The 22,445-nt window shown below is 33.6% G+C and overlaps 1 protein-coding gene across 2 annotated transcripts in view; it reads right to left on the bottom strand.

Annotated features, from left to right (window-relative positions):
* Positions 1–15,708: 15,708 nt before the first annotated feature.
* Positions 15,709–22,445, bottom strand: part of APLF (aprataxin and PNKP like factor) — a 62,375-nt gene continuing 55,638 nt past the window's right edge. For both annotated transcript variants that reach the window (XM_016137872.2, XM_016137871.2), the window contains 2 exons: positions 21,626–21,672; positions 15,709–17,637 (listed from right to left, as the gene is read on the bottom strand). In XM_016137872.2, coding sequence (XP_015993358.2) covers positions 17,432–17,637; positions 21,626–21,672 — 253 coding nt within the window. In that variant the 3' untranslated portion in view covers positions 15,709–17,431. The remainder of the gene's footprint in view (positions 17,638–21,625; positions 21,673–22,445) is intronic.

Below are 22,445 nucleotides of genomic sequence, written 5' to 3'. Positions count from 1 at the left end.
CTTTCCAAAAATCATAGTAAGGCTTTTGGAAGTTCATTCTGGCAAAGGCAAACATTTCACATTATAGTAAATGCTATTATAAATTCAAGTAATAAGCTCAACATTGATAATAAAATTATTTGGTGTGTGTGTATTTATAATCTTAACTTCAATTAAAATTAATAATTAACGAATGAAGTTTCTTAATTAAATTAAGAAGCACATGAAGCAGAGGTCTCTAGAATTAGTTTTGTTGCACACATAATTCATAATTGTACTCAAATTTTCAATATCCTACAAAACTGCACAGAAACTATAGTTGTCAACATGCATAAATATTATAAGTTTACATATAATAACACAAATTTTTAAAAATTTAATGTATTGTTAAATACCAAAAGAAATTCTTTAGCTTGGCAGAATGTGCTCTCTCTCTTTACTCTCTGTTATCAATCAGATTTTAGAAATGTTTATGCCTTTGAAGAATAACTTTGTCGATTAAAGTGCCTAATAATTGTATTAAACTCTTTAAAGAGGTCCTTTAAAATTTAGCTGCATTTTGAGCATAAATAATTTAAAATATTTAATTAAAGTATTCAATCACCACAACAGAGAAACGATTTAAGCTTTAAAGCTTTTAGAAAATTACAATTATTGAAAACAAAGCTTGTAAACAGAGACATTGAAATTTATCCCTATAAATGCTAGAGGATCTGGAAAAACTAAATGAGAGTTCTAACTGATAGTCTCTATAGTACTTTGGAATATCTCCACTTGTGAGAATAATTCATTTTTTTTTAATTGTGGTATAATACATATACTATTTTTCATCTTAACCATTTTAAGTGTACAGTTCAGTAATATTAAGTATTCACATTGTTTTGCAACCAATCTTCAGAACTTTTTTATCTTGCGAAACTGAAACTCTATACTCATAAAACAACAACTTTCCCTGTCTCCACAGCTGCTGGCAACCACCTTTCTAGTTTCTTTCTCTACAAATTTAACTACTACCCCATACAGTATTATCATACAGTAGAATCATATCGTATTTGTCTTTTTGTGACCGGCTTATTTCTCTTAACACAATGTCTTCAAGGTTCATATATATTGCAGCATGTGTCAGAATTTCCTTCTATTTTACTATTATTATATATAATAATATTTCATCGTGTGTGTGTGTGTGTGTGTGTGTGTGTGTGTGTATAAATTTGCTTATCCATTTTTCTGTCAATGGATATTTGGGTTTCTTCCACCATTTTATTATTGTGAATAATACTGCCATGAACATGGGTAACAAATATCTTTTTGAGACCCAGCTTTCAATTCCTTAGGGTATATGCACAGAAGTAAAATTCCTGGATCACATGGTAATCCTGCTTTTAATTTATTTGAGAAACCATGTAATGTTTTCGACAGTGGCTGCACCATTTTACATTCCCACCATCAGTGCACAGGTTTTGATTTCTCCATTACCTAACCAACACTTTTTGTTTGCTTGTTTGTTTGTTAAAAGTAGCCTATCCTAATAGGTATGAGGTGATATTTCATTGCAATTTTGATTTGCATTTCTCTAATGATTAGTAATGTGCAGCACATATGTCTTCTTTGGAAAAACATCTATTCAAGTCCTTTGCACATATTCCAATTGGATTATTTGGTTCGTTATGGAATTGTAGAGGTTTTTTAAATAATCCTGAGTATTAATTCTTTAGTAGGTATGTGATTAACAAATATTTTTCCCATGTTATAGGTTGCCTTTTTATTCTGCTTATGTCCTTTGATATACAGAAGTTTTAAATTTTAATGTAGACAAATTTATCTATTTTTACTTTCATTTCTTATGCTTTGGTGTCATATCCAAGAAAATATTTTCAAATCCAATGTCATGAAGCTTTCCCCTACATTGCATTCTAAGAGTTTTATAGTTTAGGTTTTACGTTTTTAAGTCTTTAATCTACCTTGAGTTAATTTTTTTTGTATAAAATATAAAGTAAGGGTCCAAATTCATTCCTTTGCATGTGGACATTCAGTTTTCCCAACAGCATTTATTGAAAAGATCATCTTTTTCCCTATTGAGCAATCTTGGCACTCTTGTTGAAAATCAAATGACCATTTTGCAAGGGTTTGTTTCTGGGCTCTCAATTATATTCTTTTTATCTATGTATGTCTTGACTTAAGTACTAAAATTATGATTACTATAGCTTTGTAATAGGTTTTGAAATCAGGAGGGTGAGACTTCCAACTTTGTTCTTTTTCAAGGTCATTTTGGTTATTCACGATTCCTTGAAATTCCATATAAATTTTAGAATGTTTTTTTCTATTTCTGAAAAAAATGACATTGAGTTTTCATGGGGATTGCATTAAATCTGTAGATTGCCTTGGGTAGTATTGACATCTTAAGAACATTAAGTTCTAGTCCATGAACATAGGATGTCTTTCCATTTGTTTGTGTTTTCTTTAATTTTTTTTTTTTTTTAGCAACATTTTGTAATTTTCAGTGTAATAGTCTTTCACCTCTTTGGTTAAGTTTATTTCAAAGTATTTTATTCTTTTTGATGCTATTGTGAATGGAATTGTTTTTAATTTCCTTTTCAGATTGTTCATGATAAGTATATAGAAATGTAACTGATTTTTGTATCCTGCAACTTTACTGAATTTGTTTCATTGTTCTAACAGTTCTTTTTTGTGGAATCTTTAAGGTTTTCTGCCTATTAAATCATGGCATCTGCAGGGGAAATTTTGCTTCTTTCTTTCCAACTTGGATGCTATTTTTTTTGCTTGCCTGATCACTGTATCTAGGACTTGCAATTCTATGTTGAAAAGAATTCATCAGTGAAGCCATCTGGTCCTAGGCTTTTTGTTGTTTTTGAGAAGCTTTTCATTACCGATTCAATTTTCTTACTACTTATAGGTCTGCTCAGATTTTCTATTTCTTCATGATTCACTCTTGATAAGTTCTGTATTTCTAGAAATTTCTGTATTTCATCTAGGTTATTCAATTTGTTGCTGTTCAATTTTTTGTAGTAGTCTATTACAATCTTTTTATTTCTACAAAATCAGTTGTAATGTCTTCTTTTTCCCCTTAGTTTTAGTTTTTTTATTAGTTGAATCTCCTCTTTTTCCTCAGTTAATCTAACTAAAAGTTTGTTAATTTTGTTAATTTTTTTTCAAAGAACCAGTTTTTGGTTTTTCTCTATTGTTTTTCTATTATCCATTTCATTTATCTTTGCTCTAGTTTAATTATTTCCTTCTTTCTGCTAACTTTGGGCTTAGTTTTTTCCTCTATTCTCATTCTTTAAGGTATAAAATTAGATTGTTATTTTGCAATCTTTCTTCTTTTTAAATGTATTAATAGCTATAATTTTTACTCAACATTGCTTTGGCTACATCCTATAAGTATGTTTTGTTTTCATTTTCATTTGTGTCAATATATTTTCTAATTTCTCTTTTGGTTTCTTTTTTATCCCATTGGTTGTTTAAGATTATGTTGATTAATTTCCACATATGTGTAGATTTTTTTTTGTTTTCCTTCTATTAATTTCTAGGGTTTTTTCTATTGTGATCAAAAAAGATATTTTTGTATGATATCAATCTCTTTAAATTTATTAATACTTGTTTTGTGGTCTAATATGTGGTCGATGCTAGAAAATGTCCCATGTGTACCTAAGAAAACATGTGTCCTATTATCATTGGGTAAAGTGTTCTGTATATGTCTGTTAGGTCTAATAGGTCCATAGTGTTCTTCAAGTCTTTTAATTTCTTATTTGTCTTCTATCAAGTTGTTCTATCATTTATTAAAAGTGGGATATTAAAGTCTACTACTATTCTGTAGATTGGTCTATTTCTTCTTTCAATTCTATCAGCATTTGTTATATGTATTTAGAAGGTGATTAGTGGTGCTTATAAATTTATAATTTTTATATCCTCTTGATGAATTTACAATTTTATCATTATATACTGTCATTCTTTGTGTCTTATAACAGTATTAGATTTAAAGTCTAGTTTTTCTAATATCAGTACAGTCACCTTTGCTCTCTTTTGGTTACTATTTGCATGTAATACCTTCTTTCCATTCTTTAACTTTCAAACTATGCATGACCTTAGATCTAAAGTTAGTATCTTATAAATAGCATATGGTTGGACCCTGTTTTCTTATCCATTCAGCCAATCTATGTCTTTCAATTAGGGATTTTAACCCATTTATATTTAACATAATTGCTGATAGAGGACTAAAAATTGCCATTTTTAAATAGTTTTCTATATAACATAACTTTTGATCCCTTAGAGAAGAATCTTTTGAGCAACCTGCTATTTCTAATTGAATAGCTTTATATCACGTACTAGAATGGAATAAAATTGAACAGGCCTACAATTTTTTACAGAATCTGAAACACTTTGCTAAAAGACTCAAGGGCTCATAAATAAAGATAACATATATTTGATAAATTTGTCTTGTAAAAACATTGGTTAAAGAAAGAGACTGTAAGTATTTAGATTGACATACTGTTCTATTTCAATACAAAACAGATTTGGGAATAACCTCCATTTAGTGGAGCAAAGCTTATTGTATAAGTCAGCATCTTTAGCTAGAGTATTTCTCTATTAACAATATATTCTAAAGAGAAGGGACAGATGAAAATACAAATAATTTCAAAGCGATTAACCATAATGGCAATTTTAAAGAAGACTGGAGGTGATTTTATTAAAAAATTAAAAATAAGACTACATTGGAAAAAATGTATTCTTCAATAAATTACTAGTGTCACAGAACAAGGCAAAGATGTGGCTAAGAAATTGATTAAAATACAAAAACATGTTTAAAAAATAAATATTCTGCTTCTGCTATTATTTTTTTAATCTATAATGGAATTTAAATTTTTGATTTATTATTGTACATGTCTATTTAAGATTTTTGAAGAATTTTATTTTCGAAAAAGTTTTGAATAAAACTCTTTTGCAGATCTGCCAATGCAATAAGACCAATTTGTTGATTAATAAATATTTCTAAACTGACTTAATTCTAAAACAATTTTAGTGTCCATTTTCACTTTCAGAAGTGTCCCAGTGTGTTGGTAAATTATATGGTCATCTGGCTATATGTAACATGTCTGAATATCCTGTACCCATGCACACACAGGTCTCTGAGTCTTATGGGTTTGTCCTTACTTGTCCTTAAACTCAGTTTGCAAAAGTTCTTATAGAGTCCAACCTTTTGTTTACAGATGCAGTTGCCTCCTTAAAACTAGCTGAGTTCCTGAAGGTGGCATGCAAGGAGAGGACTGGAGGAATTCCAAGGTAGGTACTAACAAGACAAAGAAAGAATCTCGGCATCTTCTGGAATAGCCAAACTGATGCTGGTGAGGAGGGAAAATTTTCTCTCAAGAAACTGATTTTCTTTGAAGGGTTTGAGAAAAAAATATGCTGGGATTTTTTTTTTTTTTTAATAAGAAGAGGGCAATATGTAAAGCCCACACACCAGGAGAAATGAGGATCATTAAGATTATTTTGGATGTATAAGAAAATAACGACAGCCGTTACATGTTTCCAGTGCCTACCACTTGCTGAGCACATTACATACGTGCCTCGCTTCATCCTTTCAACACATCAACAAGATGGGTATTGTTATCCCCATTTTACAGATGAAAATGTGAAGCTCTCCCGTCTGAGGGCTCTTTACTGCTGCACTACCTTATCACCCCAGTAGAGGGCAGTGAAGATCACGCAAGGAAACAAGGAAGAAGCAGGCAAAGAACCTCAAGAAAATGAAGACTACAGCTTGAGAAAACTATCTGTTCATACAAGCCAGCATGAACAAAGACTTTAACAGAATATGAAAAATCTAGAGGTTCAAAATAAATAAATTTTGGAGACTCTGAGGAGATGTGGCCTTTATTCATTAATCAGAAACATTTCCTCTTTTGGGGTGGGGCGCGTGCAGAGAGCCAGAGCCAGGAATTAATTACAGAGCGGCTGCAACTACCAGCCATCCTCTGAAGTTCGCTGTGAAGTGGAATTAGAAATAATCAGGTAATCAGTTCCGTGGGTTGCTGAGGATGATGCAACCCCATTATTTTCCCCAAATTAAAGCACTCTATTCATGTCCAGAGCTCGAAAAATTCATTTCTCAGTAAAGGTCAAGAAAAGCAAACACTGCCTAAATTTAATTATTAAGCCAGCTGTCAGTCACTGACAGTGACAGAGGCAGGAAGAGATTTTGAGTTAGGAAATCAGCTGAAATTAGCATGGCAGGGTATTTGTGTCTTTAATCAGGAACTCTTTCACTTTTAGTGTCTATCACTAAAAGAATGATGCCAAGTTGGCATTTATTTTATTCCTTCATTGATTTATCTCATTCTTTTAAATAGCAAATCTAGCAAACAAGGCTTTAGTTCACTAAGGTGATGGATTTACATTAAGGCTGCTAATTGTATTAATCTGTCATTGATTGTCCACATTCTAAATTAGTGCCCTGAAGCAAATTCAAAGCATGAGATAAAAGTCAGACCTCTTGACACTTTGTTTTGTTTATAAGTTTAGGTGTGAGAAAGTTAGTCCTGGCTTCAAGCGAATCCACCACTACTAACTAAAGGTGCTTTAAAAGACGGAAGGTTCTTGATAGGTTAGAAGGAAGTACTTGAGCTACTGACATAGAATGAATGAGGAAAAGGCCTATAACACCTGCCACCCCCTTTGAACCGCTGGTGCCACTAATTTTTTTCTCTGTAACTTTGAAGGATTCACTTAAACTCTCTAATCCTTAATTTACCAATTGCAAAATGGGAATAGGATACTCAAAACGAAGTAACTAGTGGTGGGGGTGTTTGTGGGTGATTTTATGTTGCGATTTCTGCTTGTCTTTCACTGGTTTTTTAAAAATGACATTTTAAACATATTATAAAATTTCAGTGCACCAACATTTCTTTAAGATTAAGTTATTGCCTAGCTACTGATGAATGTTCTGGTTTTTTTTTTTTTTTTTGATGATCCTTTACACATGGGCCATAACAGAGAAAGCAACCCAAATTATAGCCAACATTTTTACACAGCCCACATTGCTTCTCAATAAATTCTAAAGTTTCTTCCAGCAATAAAATTAAATGGCAATGATACCTTTACTGCTTTCATCCAATACATATTCTCCCTTCATCATGATGAAAGAAATGCCTCTTGAGGTTAATGTCTGACAGGGAGTTAATGAGCTACCTAGAAAAGTTCAGGAATATTAGCTTACCTGTTATCAATTTGAGAAACTGCTTAAAGGGCTTGATTAATCACATTTTCAATATGTTTGTTGGGGTTTTTTTTTTTTCAGCATAATGATGGCCCCAGAGAAGAAAATGACTTTTCTGAGTTACGTTGAATTAGATAGAAATGACATAATTTAAAAAATAAAAGCAAAGTTTCAAATGCACGTCTAACACCAAAGGTCTTATTTTTAAGTTTAATATCTCTTAGATCCATATCAGCACATATGTAATAACACTTATTTCACTAATTTCATTGATTTTTCAAGGCCTTCATAATTTTAATTTAAAGTTTTTTAACTTTTAATAATTCGAATGTGATTTATAGTTATGATAGAAATATTTATAAGAACCTTTGTGTTATATATTATATTTCAGCTGACATGGACTTGGATTCTGTGGGCTCTAGCGTAAGTCACATTCTCTGCTAGATTACTCATTTTCTCAAAGTTACAAGATCTAAATTCAATTGACTGAAACAAACATTGACTGAGAATCAGCTACTTATATGGCACAGGCTAAGTCTTACATGAGAAACAGAGAACATAGTCCACACCCTCATGGAAACTAGACCCACATGACACACCTAGGATGACCTCCTTTTCTCCACTTGGACAGGGTCCTCAGACATAAAGGAGCCCCCAAAGAGCTCTGAATGCCTCTGGTAATACTTTCTCCTCCCCTCCATCAGGACACCACAAGCTCAGCTGCCCATTGAACAATCCAAGTCAGAGGCTGCAATTAGAGCTAATTATTTTCTATTGGATTTATCCCATCATGCCTCACACCCTTGTTTGCCTCAGTCAAGTCCAAGATGCCAGGTCACTTATTCCTCACCTGGTATCTTACAGCTATGTGTTCAACATATGTACAAACCTGATTCAGTTTCTCAACCCTCCCCAATGCCAGTGTTTGCCCTTTGTAACTCACAGTCTGTTATCTGCAAAATCCCCTACATACTCACTTTTCTATGCGGAATTCCACAATCTAGCCCTAGACAATCTGGCTCCTGCCTGCCTCTCATAAGGGGAGAAGTCTCCTACCCTTCCTGTCTCCTACTTCTCCTCTCCACCTTACTCATTCTACCTTAGGCAATTCTTTCTTGATATTTCTGAAACTCCCCAAGCTTCTTCCTGCCCCATGGCCTTTGTACTTGTTATGTCTGTTGAGAATACACTTTTCCTAGATTATCACATTGCCACTGCCTTGTTCCATTCAGGACTCTACTCAAATATCGCTCCTCAGGGATGACTCCTCCAACCACTGATCTAAAATAGCCACCACCACTCATACCCACCGCAAGCCTCTACTCTACACTCTGTCTCCTTTCCCTGCTTTATTCTTACAGCACTGATTACATTGCTATCATTGTCTCTATTTTGTTGGCTTATTTGCTGTTATCTCAATATAAGCTCCATTTGGGAAAAAAACATCGTCATAGTCATCTCTGCATCTTTAGTGCCAAGAATAATGTCTGCCACAGATAGCTACTAAACTACATTTGTTGAACGAAGGAGTGAATGAATGTTACAGAATTTTTAGTATGCTCCCAGAAAAAAAAAATCATGTTTATATAAGTTTCAGAAACAGTAAATATATAAACCCAGTTTGGAAGATTCAGAGTACAAATTTGCTTATGCAAGACTATGACATGTCTCAGAGTGAGAAACCCATTTAAACCGGCATTTTCCAAACTTACATGGTCACTGTACTCCTTTTTGAGTCTCACCTATAAACATCCTGTAGAATCATTATTCCATTTGGGAGAGGCTGCTGTTGGCTATGGAGATCTGTTGAGGAGATGTTAGAAATGGGATGATATCTTTTGACCCCCAGGCAATCCCCTGGTCCCTTTCTAGACCAGAAATAGAACTCCATCCTCAGTAGTTGGGGTAATTGTCATCTGGCCAGCAGATAGTCTGTTTTCTCACGTGAGTCCCAGATGACCAGCAATATGACTCTAAAGTTCATCTGACACAGGCCACAGGGACCTGCAGTACAACAGTATACAATCTTGCACCAGTGCCCGCCTTCTCCCAATACCAAACTGTCCTCCTCTTCATAGGATGTGTATGGGTTAGGGGACATTATTAGGAGAGTGAGGATATATGCTTGCTAACGCAACTTCCTAGTTTCCACACAAGATCGTAGCAGTGTCTGCCCTTGAGCCTCGGTTCTGGGGAGCACTGCAGCCAGAGCCCGAGGGAGCCCTACTGTAGGAGATATCTCGATCACATTACATAGACTCTGAATTTCCACTATGGCAAAGTGAAAGTCTTTGAAGGCAGAGAAATGCAGTCTAAGAGAGTTCCCTCCAACTTCACTTAATATTGGTGCAGCTGCAATTCCAACTTCCAATGTTTAAGTGAGAGCTGAAGAAAACACTTCTAATCCTGACAGAAGCCCCAGCTAACAAACCCCTCCTAACTGATCATTCTGCTTATGTTCTTTCCGCTCATCAAACCTGCATCTGGGTTATTCCATCTGCCTTAGTAGCAGTTCAAAAGTTGACCTGGAAACATAAGACATTGTAGGCACAGAAGTGGTCTCCAAATATTTTTGATTGCACACTGCAGGAACAAGAAGTTTTGAGCATATATATTTCTTTATATATTTACATGCACCACTATATTAATATATCATATGGACTCTAAAACACAAAATAAAAATTTTAACAGAATAAGATCAGCTTGAAATAGTTAATATTTTTAACAAAAATCCTTTTGTTTTCAGATTAACTAAGCCATGCATCACCTTCTTTTATAATTTAAGAAATCGCCCTATGTTTTCTTTTCCTTTATTTTGTTCTAAAATTTTTAAAGAAAATTTTCAAACACATAAAAAAGTAAAAAATAGTATAGTGAATATCTGGATATTCACTACCTAAATTCAACATTAATTAATATTTTTGCCCCATTTGCATTAGCTGTGGGTATGTGTTTTATATAAATGGAACTATTTGAAAATAGATAAAAATATTATTTTACTTCATCTATAAATACGTCAGCTTGTATCTCCTACAATTAAGAAAATCCTCCCTATGAATCAAAATGCTATTATCACAGCCTAGGAAATTGACAATAACTTCCTAATATCAGCTAATATTCAATTCATATTCAAATTTCTCCAATTGTTCTAAGATATCCTTTATAGCTTTCTTTTCAAGGATCTAATCAAGATTCATGTATTGCAGGTGGTAATTATGACCTATTATTCTTTTTAAGTCTAGAGTGGTCCCCATTTATCTTTTTAGAACATCAAAGCACATAATGTCAGTCCAGCTCACTACTGGTGGGTCACATCTGATCTCTCCATTGTAAAGTTACCTTTTCTCATTTGTAAGTTATCTGTGGGATGACACTTTTCAGGGGCTATTGATGGTTGTTCCATGAATTATTACATTGCAAGGATAGAAAATGCTCCAGCTCCAACTCTCCCTGTCTGTCCTTACATTGTACAGATTCCCCAGAAGGAGCACCTTATGGGTCTGACTGGGGTCCCCGCTCACTCGGAATGAGGTCAGAGAGGTAGAATCACGGAGCTGGGACATGGCCCCAGAGGTCCACTCTTGGGCATGTGCTCAGAGAGAGCAAATCATCGTAAAGGGGCAGCCACCACCAAGGAAACTTCAGTTCTTTAAAATGAACTTAGGGTGTCTGTGTTGAGAGGAGATACGGAATTTCACTAACTTTACACTGTCATTCTGATAGGAGTGATATATATTTTGTTAAAGCAAAATGTCTTAGGTGAAATGCTTCCGATTTTTACTGGTTTAGGGGGACTAGAGGCAGGACGTCAGCTTGAAAATATAAGTTTGGGGAGAACAAACATGTATTCTTGACCAGGGAATGTTTACATAAATATCCAGACTGCTAATTCCAGACACTTGCTTATTTCACAGACCAGTAAACCTGCTAAGTCATAAAAGGCTCATCTCTTTATCAGGCTGGGCATGTTTATTATCTAGGCAAGGATGATAGGTGCCATCTTGAGATGTCAGCCATGAATCAGAAATAAGAAGTGCTATATCTAAGAAGAAACAACAGGCAGATTGATCTGTGGCTATTAATTAGACACACCAAACAACATGACTTTATCTTCTGTCAATTAGCACTGAGTTATCAAACCCATCAAAGGGAGGAGAATTTCTCTGGCAAGAGTACCGGGCACGCAGTTTGCTTAATCTCAGTTTTGGAACAATGAATTTCTCTTTCATAACAAAAGGGATGAATTCCAATGCTACACTTTCATTGAGCTAGCATTGACACAATTAGGGAATATTCTGGACTTCCCATCTGAGCACTAGGGTGGGGTAGGGGTTGATCGGAGTAATAATTAGCTCACAGTCTTCAACCTGCATTTGCTTATTCAGGGGGCAGTACCATTGAGTGAAAACCTCCTGGCTTTTCATCTTGTCCTACTATAATACATAAAAACCAACAATCCAAATGTTCACCTGCTGACTTAATTATACTAACACATTGGAGACCTCCAAGCACCAAGACATCTGGGAGAACTGGACCATAAAAACTCCGTATTTATGATGGAGGCTGAATGTCATAGAATGCCAAGGGACTTCAGGAGAAAATGAGAAGATTCCTTCCTGGTAAAGGGTGAAGGTGCAGCACCAAGCTGGTCCATCCTGTCTCCACCTCCTGCTTCCCTAAACTCGCCACACGACACAGCCTTGCAGGGTTATCGTGGAGAGTGCCTGGAATTTGGAGGCAACTGGGAAAGTTCAGTTTCACATTTTTTTTTCTAAAATGTCTCTCTGCATTGGATCTGGACTAGGGCATATTCACTACTTAACCATTACAGCACAGGCTATGCTTTGAATCCATAAAATCTCCTAAATTTCTACCAGTTAAAAGGACTTTATGTTTTATCAAAACCCCAGGGGCCATGAGCATAGGGGGATTACTCCTGGTCACTGAAATAGTTTTTGTTTACAGATATGCTTTTGATAGCATCAGAAATAGTGCAAAGATTGCTTACCAGGTGTCTGAGTGCTGTCTTTTATTGCCGGCCTCGACTGGTGTCCTCAGCAGTGATTCTTTTTCTTTGTGACACAAGTAGCCCCTGAATATATATGTTCTTGTTATAATATTCAGGCAATACATTAGTATGTGGATTGCATTTGACAATCAGCATTTACTCCCCTCACCCTCCCATACATTTCCATTCTCCTAGATAAGTATGGTGAACAGTTATCTGCATCCTGGTCTCTTTCTATTCATATGTAAATAAATATGCAGTGGTACTTCCTTGTATAAATGGAATCATACTGAGCTCGTTATTCAGAGTTCCTTTTTTAAAAAATAGCATTTCTTGGAAAGCTTGTCAGATTGCTACATAAATCAACCTCACTCCATGATATGGCTGCCACATCACTTACTTAACCACCTCCCCATTGTTGGAAATGTAGGTTCTCTCCCTTTTGATTTTTTTTCTTTTTTCTCTAATTACAGACAATGCTACAGTGGACTTCTTGGTGTAGTCAGTCATCTTTATACTCAGACATAAATGTTTCTGTAGGATAGTTTAACAGTAGGAACAAAGGGCATGTGCTTTAAATACTTACAGTAATGGTAAATTGTCTACCAGAAAGATTTGATTAACACTTCCTTGTTATCACTGGAAGATGTCAATATTTTAGATTTAAAAACTTTGATGGTCAAGGACTATTTCGTCATTTTAATTTATACCTATGTATGAGGCTGAACATATTTTCACATACACAGTGGCAAACTGTTTCTCTTCTGTGAACTGCCTGTTAAGTCTCTTGTTCATTTTCTTTTACGTTGTTTGTAGATTTCTATGTGTATACATTACATGTGCTGAAAATATGTATGTTTCTCAGTCTGTTGCTCTATTAAAAGAGTTTTTAAATTTTTGAGTGAAATATGTCCTTTTTTAATTCTGAGGTGTGGGTTTTGTTTAGAAGGGCTTTCCTCAACGTTAGATTAGGGAAATATTTTATGTTTCCTTCCAATATTTTATTTTCCCCAGGTATGTTCTTTATTCCAATGAAATTTTATTTTTCAGAATCTGAGGCAAGTGTATAATTTCATTATTTTTCAACTTTCCCAATGGGTTTAAAATTTTATATTAATTATCATATATATTAAGTTCATATATATCTGGGTCTGTTACTGGAGTCTCTTTTCTGTTTTATTCATCTATTTGTCTTTTCCTGCAGTGATACCATTATTTTTTAAAAAGCATGTGTAGCTCTATTGTTTCGATATACACATTTCAATGAGGTAACCAAGTCTCTCAACTCTTCTTATTCAAAAATTATTGATTTGCCTAATGTATTTTTCTTTAAACTGACTTTTAGAATTGTAAACTTGAAAACTTTAGATTGTAAAACTCTATATAAAGAATCCATCTGAAATTTTAATTGGGATTGCACTGAATTTATAGATTAATTTAGAGAGAATTTATCTTCCTCTTTCTTTTTTGAGGTATGGTTGATAAATACAATTATATATATTTAAGAAATACATTGTGAAATGATTACCACAATGAAGCTACTTAACACGTATTTCAATATTACATTTTTCTATCTAGAAATATGGTGTATATCTCCATTTATGCCAGTCTCTCATGTCTTTTAAAGTTTTAATATATTATCTGTAATACTCAACATCTAGTGCCATACTAGAAGCATATTTTTGAATACTTTCCATTTCCTCTACAGCTTTGATCTATTTAGATTTTCAAAATATATTTTAAAGTAAATTTTGATAAATTATAGTCATACTTATCTAGATTTATAGTTATTGGCGTAAAGTTATACATACTGCTTTACATCTGCATTGATAGCTCAAACTTTTTCATTTCTAGTATTTGTCTTTTTTTGCCAAGTATCTATTTTCTCAAAGATATCAAAGAATCTATTTTTGTATTTTGTTGATCAAGTCTACTGCTTTTAGTTTATTAATGCTATCCTATTTTCCTTGGGTTTACTTTGATGCTTTTGTCTAGCTTCTTGACTAAAATACTTAGTTCACTTATTTGTAATCTTTTCCCTAATATATATGTTTAAGACTATATAGTATTATCCTCCTTCAAGTACATCTTACTTGATATATAACATAACACTCTCACTGTTGCTTATTTCTAAATATTATTTCAAACATTTTTTTTAAGAAGGCGGCTTTTAGTATGTTCTGGTTTACAATTCCATGTTGGTTAGATTTTTATTTCCTATCCTTTGGTCGTTAATTTCTAATTTCCCTAAACCATAGGAAATCTTCGTTTTGGGCTCCAAATACACAATGCTACCCATGGCACCTCATCCGAGAATGTTCCCTGACAGTATATTGTTGGCGCCCTTGTGAGCTGTTAAGCCCACACCTAATGAAGCTTCAAATCTCAAAAATAATGTATGATGCTGGTGGAAGTACTGCACTTATAATTTTATGGTTTCAGAGTGCCAGCTAGTTCCATTTATGAAATTCCATCTTGTGTGCTTCATGAGAAATGGAAGTCTCAGTTTAATCCCAATCTGAATGACTAATTTTCCTTTGGGATGCCTCACATTCTATTTGATTTTCAGTGTTGAAGTTGGACCAACTGCTCATCAGAAATGCATGAAAAGTGGCTATACACTGCCTGCTTTCCCAGAAGCTCTCCTTCAGTAGTATCTCTTCCTCGATACCAGAAAACATAGTGTTTGGGAAGTAGGCAAAGTGGTACCTTTGTTTATTTAAATTGTTTAAATAAACAAAACCACTGTTTTGTTGGTGACAGTCACTCATTTCCAAATAGTCATTTACTCATTCAACAAATATGTATTGTGCACCAGTTATGTTCCAGACACTGTTCACGACACTGAAGATTTAGTAATGACAGAAATGGACCAAAATCCCTGCCCTGATTGAGGTTACATTCTAATGGAATGAGGAGCGGGGGGGGGGGGGGGAATATATATTAAGTATGTTAAGAAACAAGTGTTTCAGAAAAAAAAAATAGAGCTGTGTATGCAAGATCAGGAGTGCATATTTGGAGGGGAGAGGATGGGAGCTGAAATCTTAAATCGGGTGACAGGCCTTAGCTATGTGCTAAAGACTTGAAGGAGGCGAGGGTCTGACCCATGCCAACATCATGGGAAAGAACACCCCAGACAGAGCGGATGGCCAGGGCACAGGCCACAGACAGGAGTGTATGTGAGGAGACCAACAGGGCTGGAGCACAGAAGGTGAGAGGAAGAGTAACGGGATGAGAGACCCTGTTCATGCAGGTCCTGGAAAGGACTTAATAAAGACTCTGATTCCTCTGAGTGACACTGAGGATCACTGGACGGTCTGGGGCAAGGATGTAACATGATTTGACTTAAGTTTTAATAGGATCGCACAAAAATGTCTTCGGGATGATTATCCTTAAAAACCAGCTCCCATGAGCTACCACATTACTACCAAGAATACATTGATATTAAATGCTGTTTTCTTTCTAAAAGACTCATCTCACCTTTTGTATTCTTTTTTGTAAGAGCTTTATTGAAATATATAATTCACATATCATAAAATTCACCGTTTCAAAGTTTACAATTCATTGGGTTTTAGTATATTTACAGAGTTGTGCAACCATTACCACTAATTTTAGAAAACTTGTATCACTTCCTAAAGAAACCCTATACCCATTAGCAGTCACTCTCTGCCTCTGCTTCCTCCAGCTCTCAGCAACCAGTAATCTACTTTCTATCTCTATGGATATGTCTATTATGGATATTTCATATAAATGAGTTCATACAGTATGTGGCTTTCTGTGTCCGACTTCTTTTACTTAGCATATGTTTTCAAGGTTTATCCAAACTATAGCACCTTTCAATTCTTCAGTGGTTGCTTATGGCCAAAATAAGTACTGAAAAGATATACCTTTTTTCAATCCATTTATCAGCTGATGGACATTTAAGTGTTTCTACTTTTTGACTATTATGAATGCTTCTATGACCACTGTGTACAAGTTTTTTATGTGGACACATGTTTTCATTTCCTTTGAGATTTATCAATGAGTTGATTAAGGAAGACTTCAAAGATTAAGTCGGTGCAAAGATGAGAATAAGTTCAAAATTTTTTTCCACTTGTTTGTCAAGCCCCCAAAATTAAAGGGAGACTAGAAGGAAAAAAAGAGTTCCCAAATAACAACAGAGGCAAAGTAAGAATGACAGGTAATGCTACTCTAGGAAAATATTTATCCCATCCTGCTGTAGTTTTTAAGTAAATTTTATTATTATGCAATTACATGAAAATATATTTAAAAACACTAAGAAAACAATTATAAATCTGTGCTCTTTAAGATATAAATGTTGGGGTTCTCCTAGAATAGAAAATATTAGTTTTTAACAAGGACACTTTTGGTTTAGTGATTTATTATTTCAGTACTATACCTACTACAGTGTGTACACACACCCGATTATTAAAGATTCTAAACTATATTTCAAAAATTCTAAGTCACTTAAAATAGTATAACAGGGTCTAAAGTAGTTTAAGAACAGAGATACAGAGATATAGTTCATAAAACTGAATAGGGGTTTCTTCTTGAAATAAAAGGCTAGAATCTTGAATACTGGCACACAACTTGTCACTTTCATCTGAGGACAAAAGAACTAAGGTCATTTTAGAAAATTATGGTTAAAAATCACTTATTCCTAAGGTAAAGACAACACATTGAGAGTTAAAATAAGCAGGGAGGACTTACCTTTGAAAAAGAAACTGTTAAATTCTCTCAGTTTTTCTGCCTTTAATCTCAGACATACAGTAAATTACAGACATGGGTCACAAAATAACATTCCCTGCATGAACATTTCTCTTCTGTAGTCTTATTGAATCTATTTTCAGTATTCCCTTGGAACTAATTTCTCCGAGTTTCAAAGAATAAAAGTAATAAAATTGTAAAGCTTACATCTAGGGTACTAGAAAAATAATAGCTATTATATGATAGCTATCATTTTTTAAAGCCAAATTCTGCTTGAAGAATTACTTCAATAGCAATGAAGAGGTATGCTTTTCTACCCATGACATAATTTACCTGATCATACTTGCCTAGTATTCTATAAAGACAGAATCATTGGAAAAAAGAAAAAAAAAAAGACCAAAGTTTTATGCAACCTATGGCTTTTTACTTTTTATAACCATCACACAATTTTTTCCCATAAAGAAAGAGTAAATGTGAGCCACATATTATTGCAGAAAAAACAGTTACTTTTTTCTTTTCATAAACTTTTTTGCTTCTTTCAAAAGTTCTTCCATATCTTCCTTCTCTTGGTCTTCCTTTCCGGGTTCCCAGTCAGAATCTTCATCTGTTGGCTCATATTCTTCTTCCTCATCATCTAGAGAGCTGTCATTCACATCATGCTCACTGGGTTGCTCAATGTTATCACTGTCTTCATCTGAAATGCTTCTCACTGAAAAACAGACGTTTGATACACAACACATTAGCGGCCACTCGACCTGGGATTACAGATGTCTAACTAAAATTTCTTCATCCATCAAGAAGAATCAGTTTCACTTAAAGCATAAGTAACCACTATAAATTTCTAGAAAGGGGATGAAAATGATCATTTATTTATTATTCTAACTTCTCCTACCATGATAATGAAAAATAACAGCCTTTATTTAGAAAATGAAGCAAACTCTTTAACATGTTTAAAGCATGTTATTAACTATTCGGTATTAAAATGTGGTAATTTCTGACTTTTCTATTTATGCAGAGGAATTTGTAATATCAGAAAGAGAATTCCAAAATTTGTATCTAACATTTCCTTTACAATTTAAAATCTCACTGTCAATTCTTATCCTAAGAACGAAGTCTGAAGAATTACTGATGAGTACACTGCATCACATGCGTGTTGAAAGAAATGCTGATTTTTACATGGAGAAAAGATCTTTCTAAATTACTAGGCTTTCCAGAGAGTTTTCTGATGTTAAGGTCTAAGATGACAGCTGCCTCAGGCAGATTTACAGCTTAACATCGACGATTCCTCAAGTTTTATTTTCCTTTCTTTTCCAGTAAATCTTAGGACTAATTAGGGTATTAATTTTCATTAAGTAAAAAAAAAATTAGCCCAATTTTCTCAAAATGAAAATTTATTATACACTACTAAAATAAACATTTTTTAATGCTTCATAATGCTTCGTTTTACTACTAAAGACTCACTTTCTAGTGTACCAATATATTCATATTTTAGCTTTGGAAAAACAGTTTGTGTAATTCTGATCTACTGTATTATACATGAAGTTTATTTTGTTTTGAAAATACTATTGCACTAGCCTTTTTCAAATTCTAAAATCTGTTTCCCCATGCTAAGCATCAGTTTACAGAATTTCATTTACGTGCCACTAACCTTCCTTAATAGCTTTTTTCTAGATCTTTTGATTTCTTCATCTGAAGAAAAAAATGTATATACATACATATATATGCACATGTGTGCATGCACATAATTGAATAACTAGAGAAATATTAAAATAGCTATCAGTGTAATAATATTCTAAATTTTCAGCCATGAATGGTACTGATCACCTAGAATATGAATATCATATAATAATAACAGCAAGAAGAAATGACTCCAATAATCAGGTGATAATTTCTTTTAAATGCTGTCAACAGATAAGGTAGCTAAGAAAGTACAAAATAAAATTTTCCTGGTGCTAATTATTCTTATGTTCAATACTTTGTGCCAAAACCACAGCACTCAGAAAATGTGTGGAAAGTTAATGAAATTTTAAACTGAGGTATACAAGAAGCTTAACAGATGACAGAAGCCAAACCTACAAAACCAGAACAAACTACATAAATTGTTATATATGTGGAAGAACCTTACAGACTAAAGTGTTTTAGGAGTGCTACAAGTCAGAAATTAAATAATAAAAGTTTAATGCAGTTATTTTATACTATAAAATACTACAGTATTTTGCATATATGGTATATGGTACTAATTATATTGTATTGTCTCATTATGTAATTACGATACCTCACTTTGAATTCAATATTTAAATTAAAATTTAAAAAAACCTACACAGTCCTTCCTTCTGATCTCTATTATGTGTAACTGTCATCACCAGTCTCTTCAAAATACTATATTTCTGAGTCATCCCTATTTGCTTTACCTCATCCCAGCCTTACACCATAACCAACCAGTTGGCAAACCTTACCGATTCTTGCTTCAAAATTCACTTGTACCTAGCTCTGACCCTTCATTCAACTATCTAACTAACCTCCACAAGGCTCCCCCCACTTCCAATTCAGACTGCTCATCCTCACCAGTTTCATTTGGGTAAAATACTAGCTCACCATTATTGGTCAGTGCATCCATACCTTCGGTCTAGGTTTTGAAAGCGTCTATAATCTGGCCTCAACACATCCTTTTGGTATCATCCACAGTAACTACAGAGACTCCGTGCCAGTTAAATATATCCACCTGCTAACTCCAAACACAACTTACCATTTTCTACCTTGATGTCCCCTACTGATCTATTATTCACTTTGTTTGGTATGTCCTATACGCACCCACCACACGCTAAGAAACTAGCAAAAATGACTGAAATCCTACCACTTTAAAGACTAACTTAACTTAAAACTCCCACATCAAGTCTACCCTGATAACCTCCAGGAGGAAGTGCTTCTTCTCTTTCTTGCGAGTTTTAGAGCATCTCACCACAAACATATAGAGCCAAAGCTGGGTCTCACGTCTCTCTGTAACTTTCTGCACTTGTTAGACATATAATAAATGAATAAAGGAGCTTGTGAGTAAATGAATAGTTACATAAATGAGATTAAGATCTTAGGTAATGTTAAACTAAGAATTTGGGTAATAAGAAAAACGAGTATGTCAGAATTCTGTGTCAGATATCATTAAGTTAAAAAATATAATGAAAACCTTAACATTTAATATTTGAAATACTCCAGGTACCTTAATTTAAAGGTTTTAGAGTAGGAAGACATGTTCTGATTATATTGCCACATAACAACCCTTGAAAGTACATTAAAAATATAAAGCAGTTTTAACTGTTGCTTAAAAATATCTATACTTTTTAAAAAACTGTCTTTCCAATGAAAAAAGTTTTTCTTAAAAAAAGCTAATTGTTTTAAAAATATATTCTTCATTCAGAAGATACTTTAATGATAATTCAAAAAGACTTCAAAGAAAATTCAGATATTTTTAACTATACCATATGAGGCATATTGATAGTGTTTAGGAAAACGGTTCCTATTTCAGATATGTCAAATGCTCTTTTATAGAACAATGTTAAATTCAGTCAAGAAAATATAGTCTTAATAAATATTATTGCTTTATTGCTGGAAAAGAAGTTAATTTAGCAACATAAATGCAACATCATTAGACACAGTGCTAGTAAAGAAAGTATAATATGTAACACATAACCTTCATGCCATATTAGCTCAGACAAAATGAATACACTGGTGTGTGAAGTACTAAGGCATTAAAGTGTGTTTCAATCAGAACTATGAAATGAAACTGCCAATGGTAAAATTCATTATTTTTATCACTTGGTTACAAGTTGGTTGTGTTTGTACATATACAAAGCATGTGGGCATAGCCTGAATGGTATGCATTTTATTCTCTCTGTGGGCAAAAATATTGAATGTTGAATTGGCCTCTGCATTACATAAATGATACAAAGAAGCCAGGATTTGTAAAGGGTAAAAGTATCAGAGTTTGTAAGCAGGTAAAACAGATTAATGCAAATAGGACCGATGGACATTTGATAGTTGCTTCTCTGGTGTTTATTTTCCCTCCTTCTCCTTCCCCCATAAAAAAAAATTTAAAAAAGTAAATTTCATGATTTTTTTCTAGGAATAGTGAGAGTTGAAATTGTTCATTCTCTTTCTCTCCTTAGATGTAAACACGGGAGCTTATCATCTCAGATGAACAAGGATGCATATAGTTTCCTGATGGAGACAGAAGCCAGTCTTAGGATAATAAGACTCCTCTAAAGGTAAAATGACAGAAGGAAATTGGGTCACTGGTGGCCTTACTGACATTAATGGGCCAAAGCATAAATCTTATCTAAATCCAGCCCAACTTCTGGACTTTTCAATTATAGAAATCAGTAAGTTCTCTTTACCGTCTGGACCAATCTAAATTTTGTTTTCAGGTGCCTACAAAGAAAAGAATCATAACAGATATAAGAACAAATATATATCATTAGATAATGACTGTAGAAAACATTTGCAGTATAAAAATTTACATTTTTTTAATCTACGAAAAAGCGTCAAAATCAAAATTCAAAAAATTCACAGAGGAGATTTGGGGAACAACACAAAATAACAGCAAACTGTACCTAGGTTTAATAAGAGAGTCATTTGAAGGTTTCATTTTGAGTTTCCTTTTCATTTTGAGTTTTATTTTTGCTTCCTGAAGTAAAATTACTTACCTGGAAGTGTACTGTGTCTATATTCTATCTTGTGCTGGGGATTCTTCCTGAAAAAGAAAAAGAAAAAGAAAAAGAAAAAGAAAAAGAAAGGAAAACAAGAATGAGATCTAGTTTTCCAATCATAAAAAATTAATGAGACTATTTTAATTAAACTAGAACATTCACTATCTTACACATAAAATTAGCTTCTTATTAAGAAGCATCTGCTGTTTTTGTCAACTATAGTCGCCATGCTGTACAAAGTATTTCCTTTTTAATTTCAACATTAACTGGTCACCCTCTCTATTCTAGACATATTTCTAGATGCAAAGATAGAGTGGTGAACCAGACAAAGTTCTTTCCTCAGGATTTATACTCTAGAGAAAGCCAGTAAGAGATAAATAAAATATATTCATTAAAAAAATTTATTTCTTAAATGTCTATATCATATATTACATATATAAAAATATGTAAAATACAGCATAAAATATATAACAAAATACATCTGTTTGTGTATGTCTAAAATGATGCTTTTAAGGCTCTTCTTGAATCCAAAGTTAAAAGCATTTAAGTCATGCCTCTTCAAAGAACACCAATTGTTATGCAAAAACAGAAAAGGTGGTTTGTGTTGAGAAATTTATATAACATATTCCCGTCAAACAAACTGCTGTTTGAATATTTTGAATATATGCACTTATTCATGATCCCTTCTATTATTTAATTATTAAACAAATATTTGGGTACACTGTATATACAAGACATTCTACAGATAATGCAAAACTGCCTAGGTAGCAAAATTCCAAAGCAGTAACTGGTTGATCATGATGGGTCTCTCTCTTAG

The sequence above is a fragment of the Rousettus aegyptiacus genome, unplaced genomic scaffold, assembly GCF_014176215.1.
Source record: "Rousettus aegyptiacus isolate mRouAeg1 unplaced genomic scaffold, mRouAeg1.p scaffold_m13_p_7, whole genome shotgun sequence".
Lineage (NCBI taxonomy): Eukaryota > Metazoa > Chordata > Mammalia > Chiroptera > Pteropodidae > Rousettus > Rousettus aegyptiacus.
The sequence above is the reverse complement of the archived record's forward strand: the minus strand, read 5'-3'. Positions and strand labels throughout refer to the sequence as shown.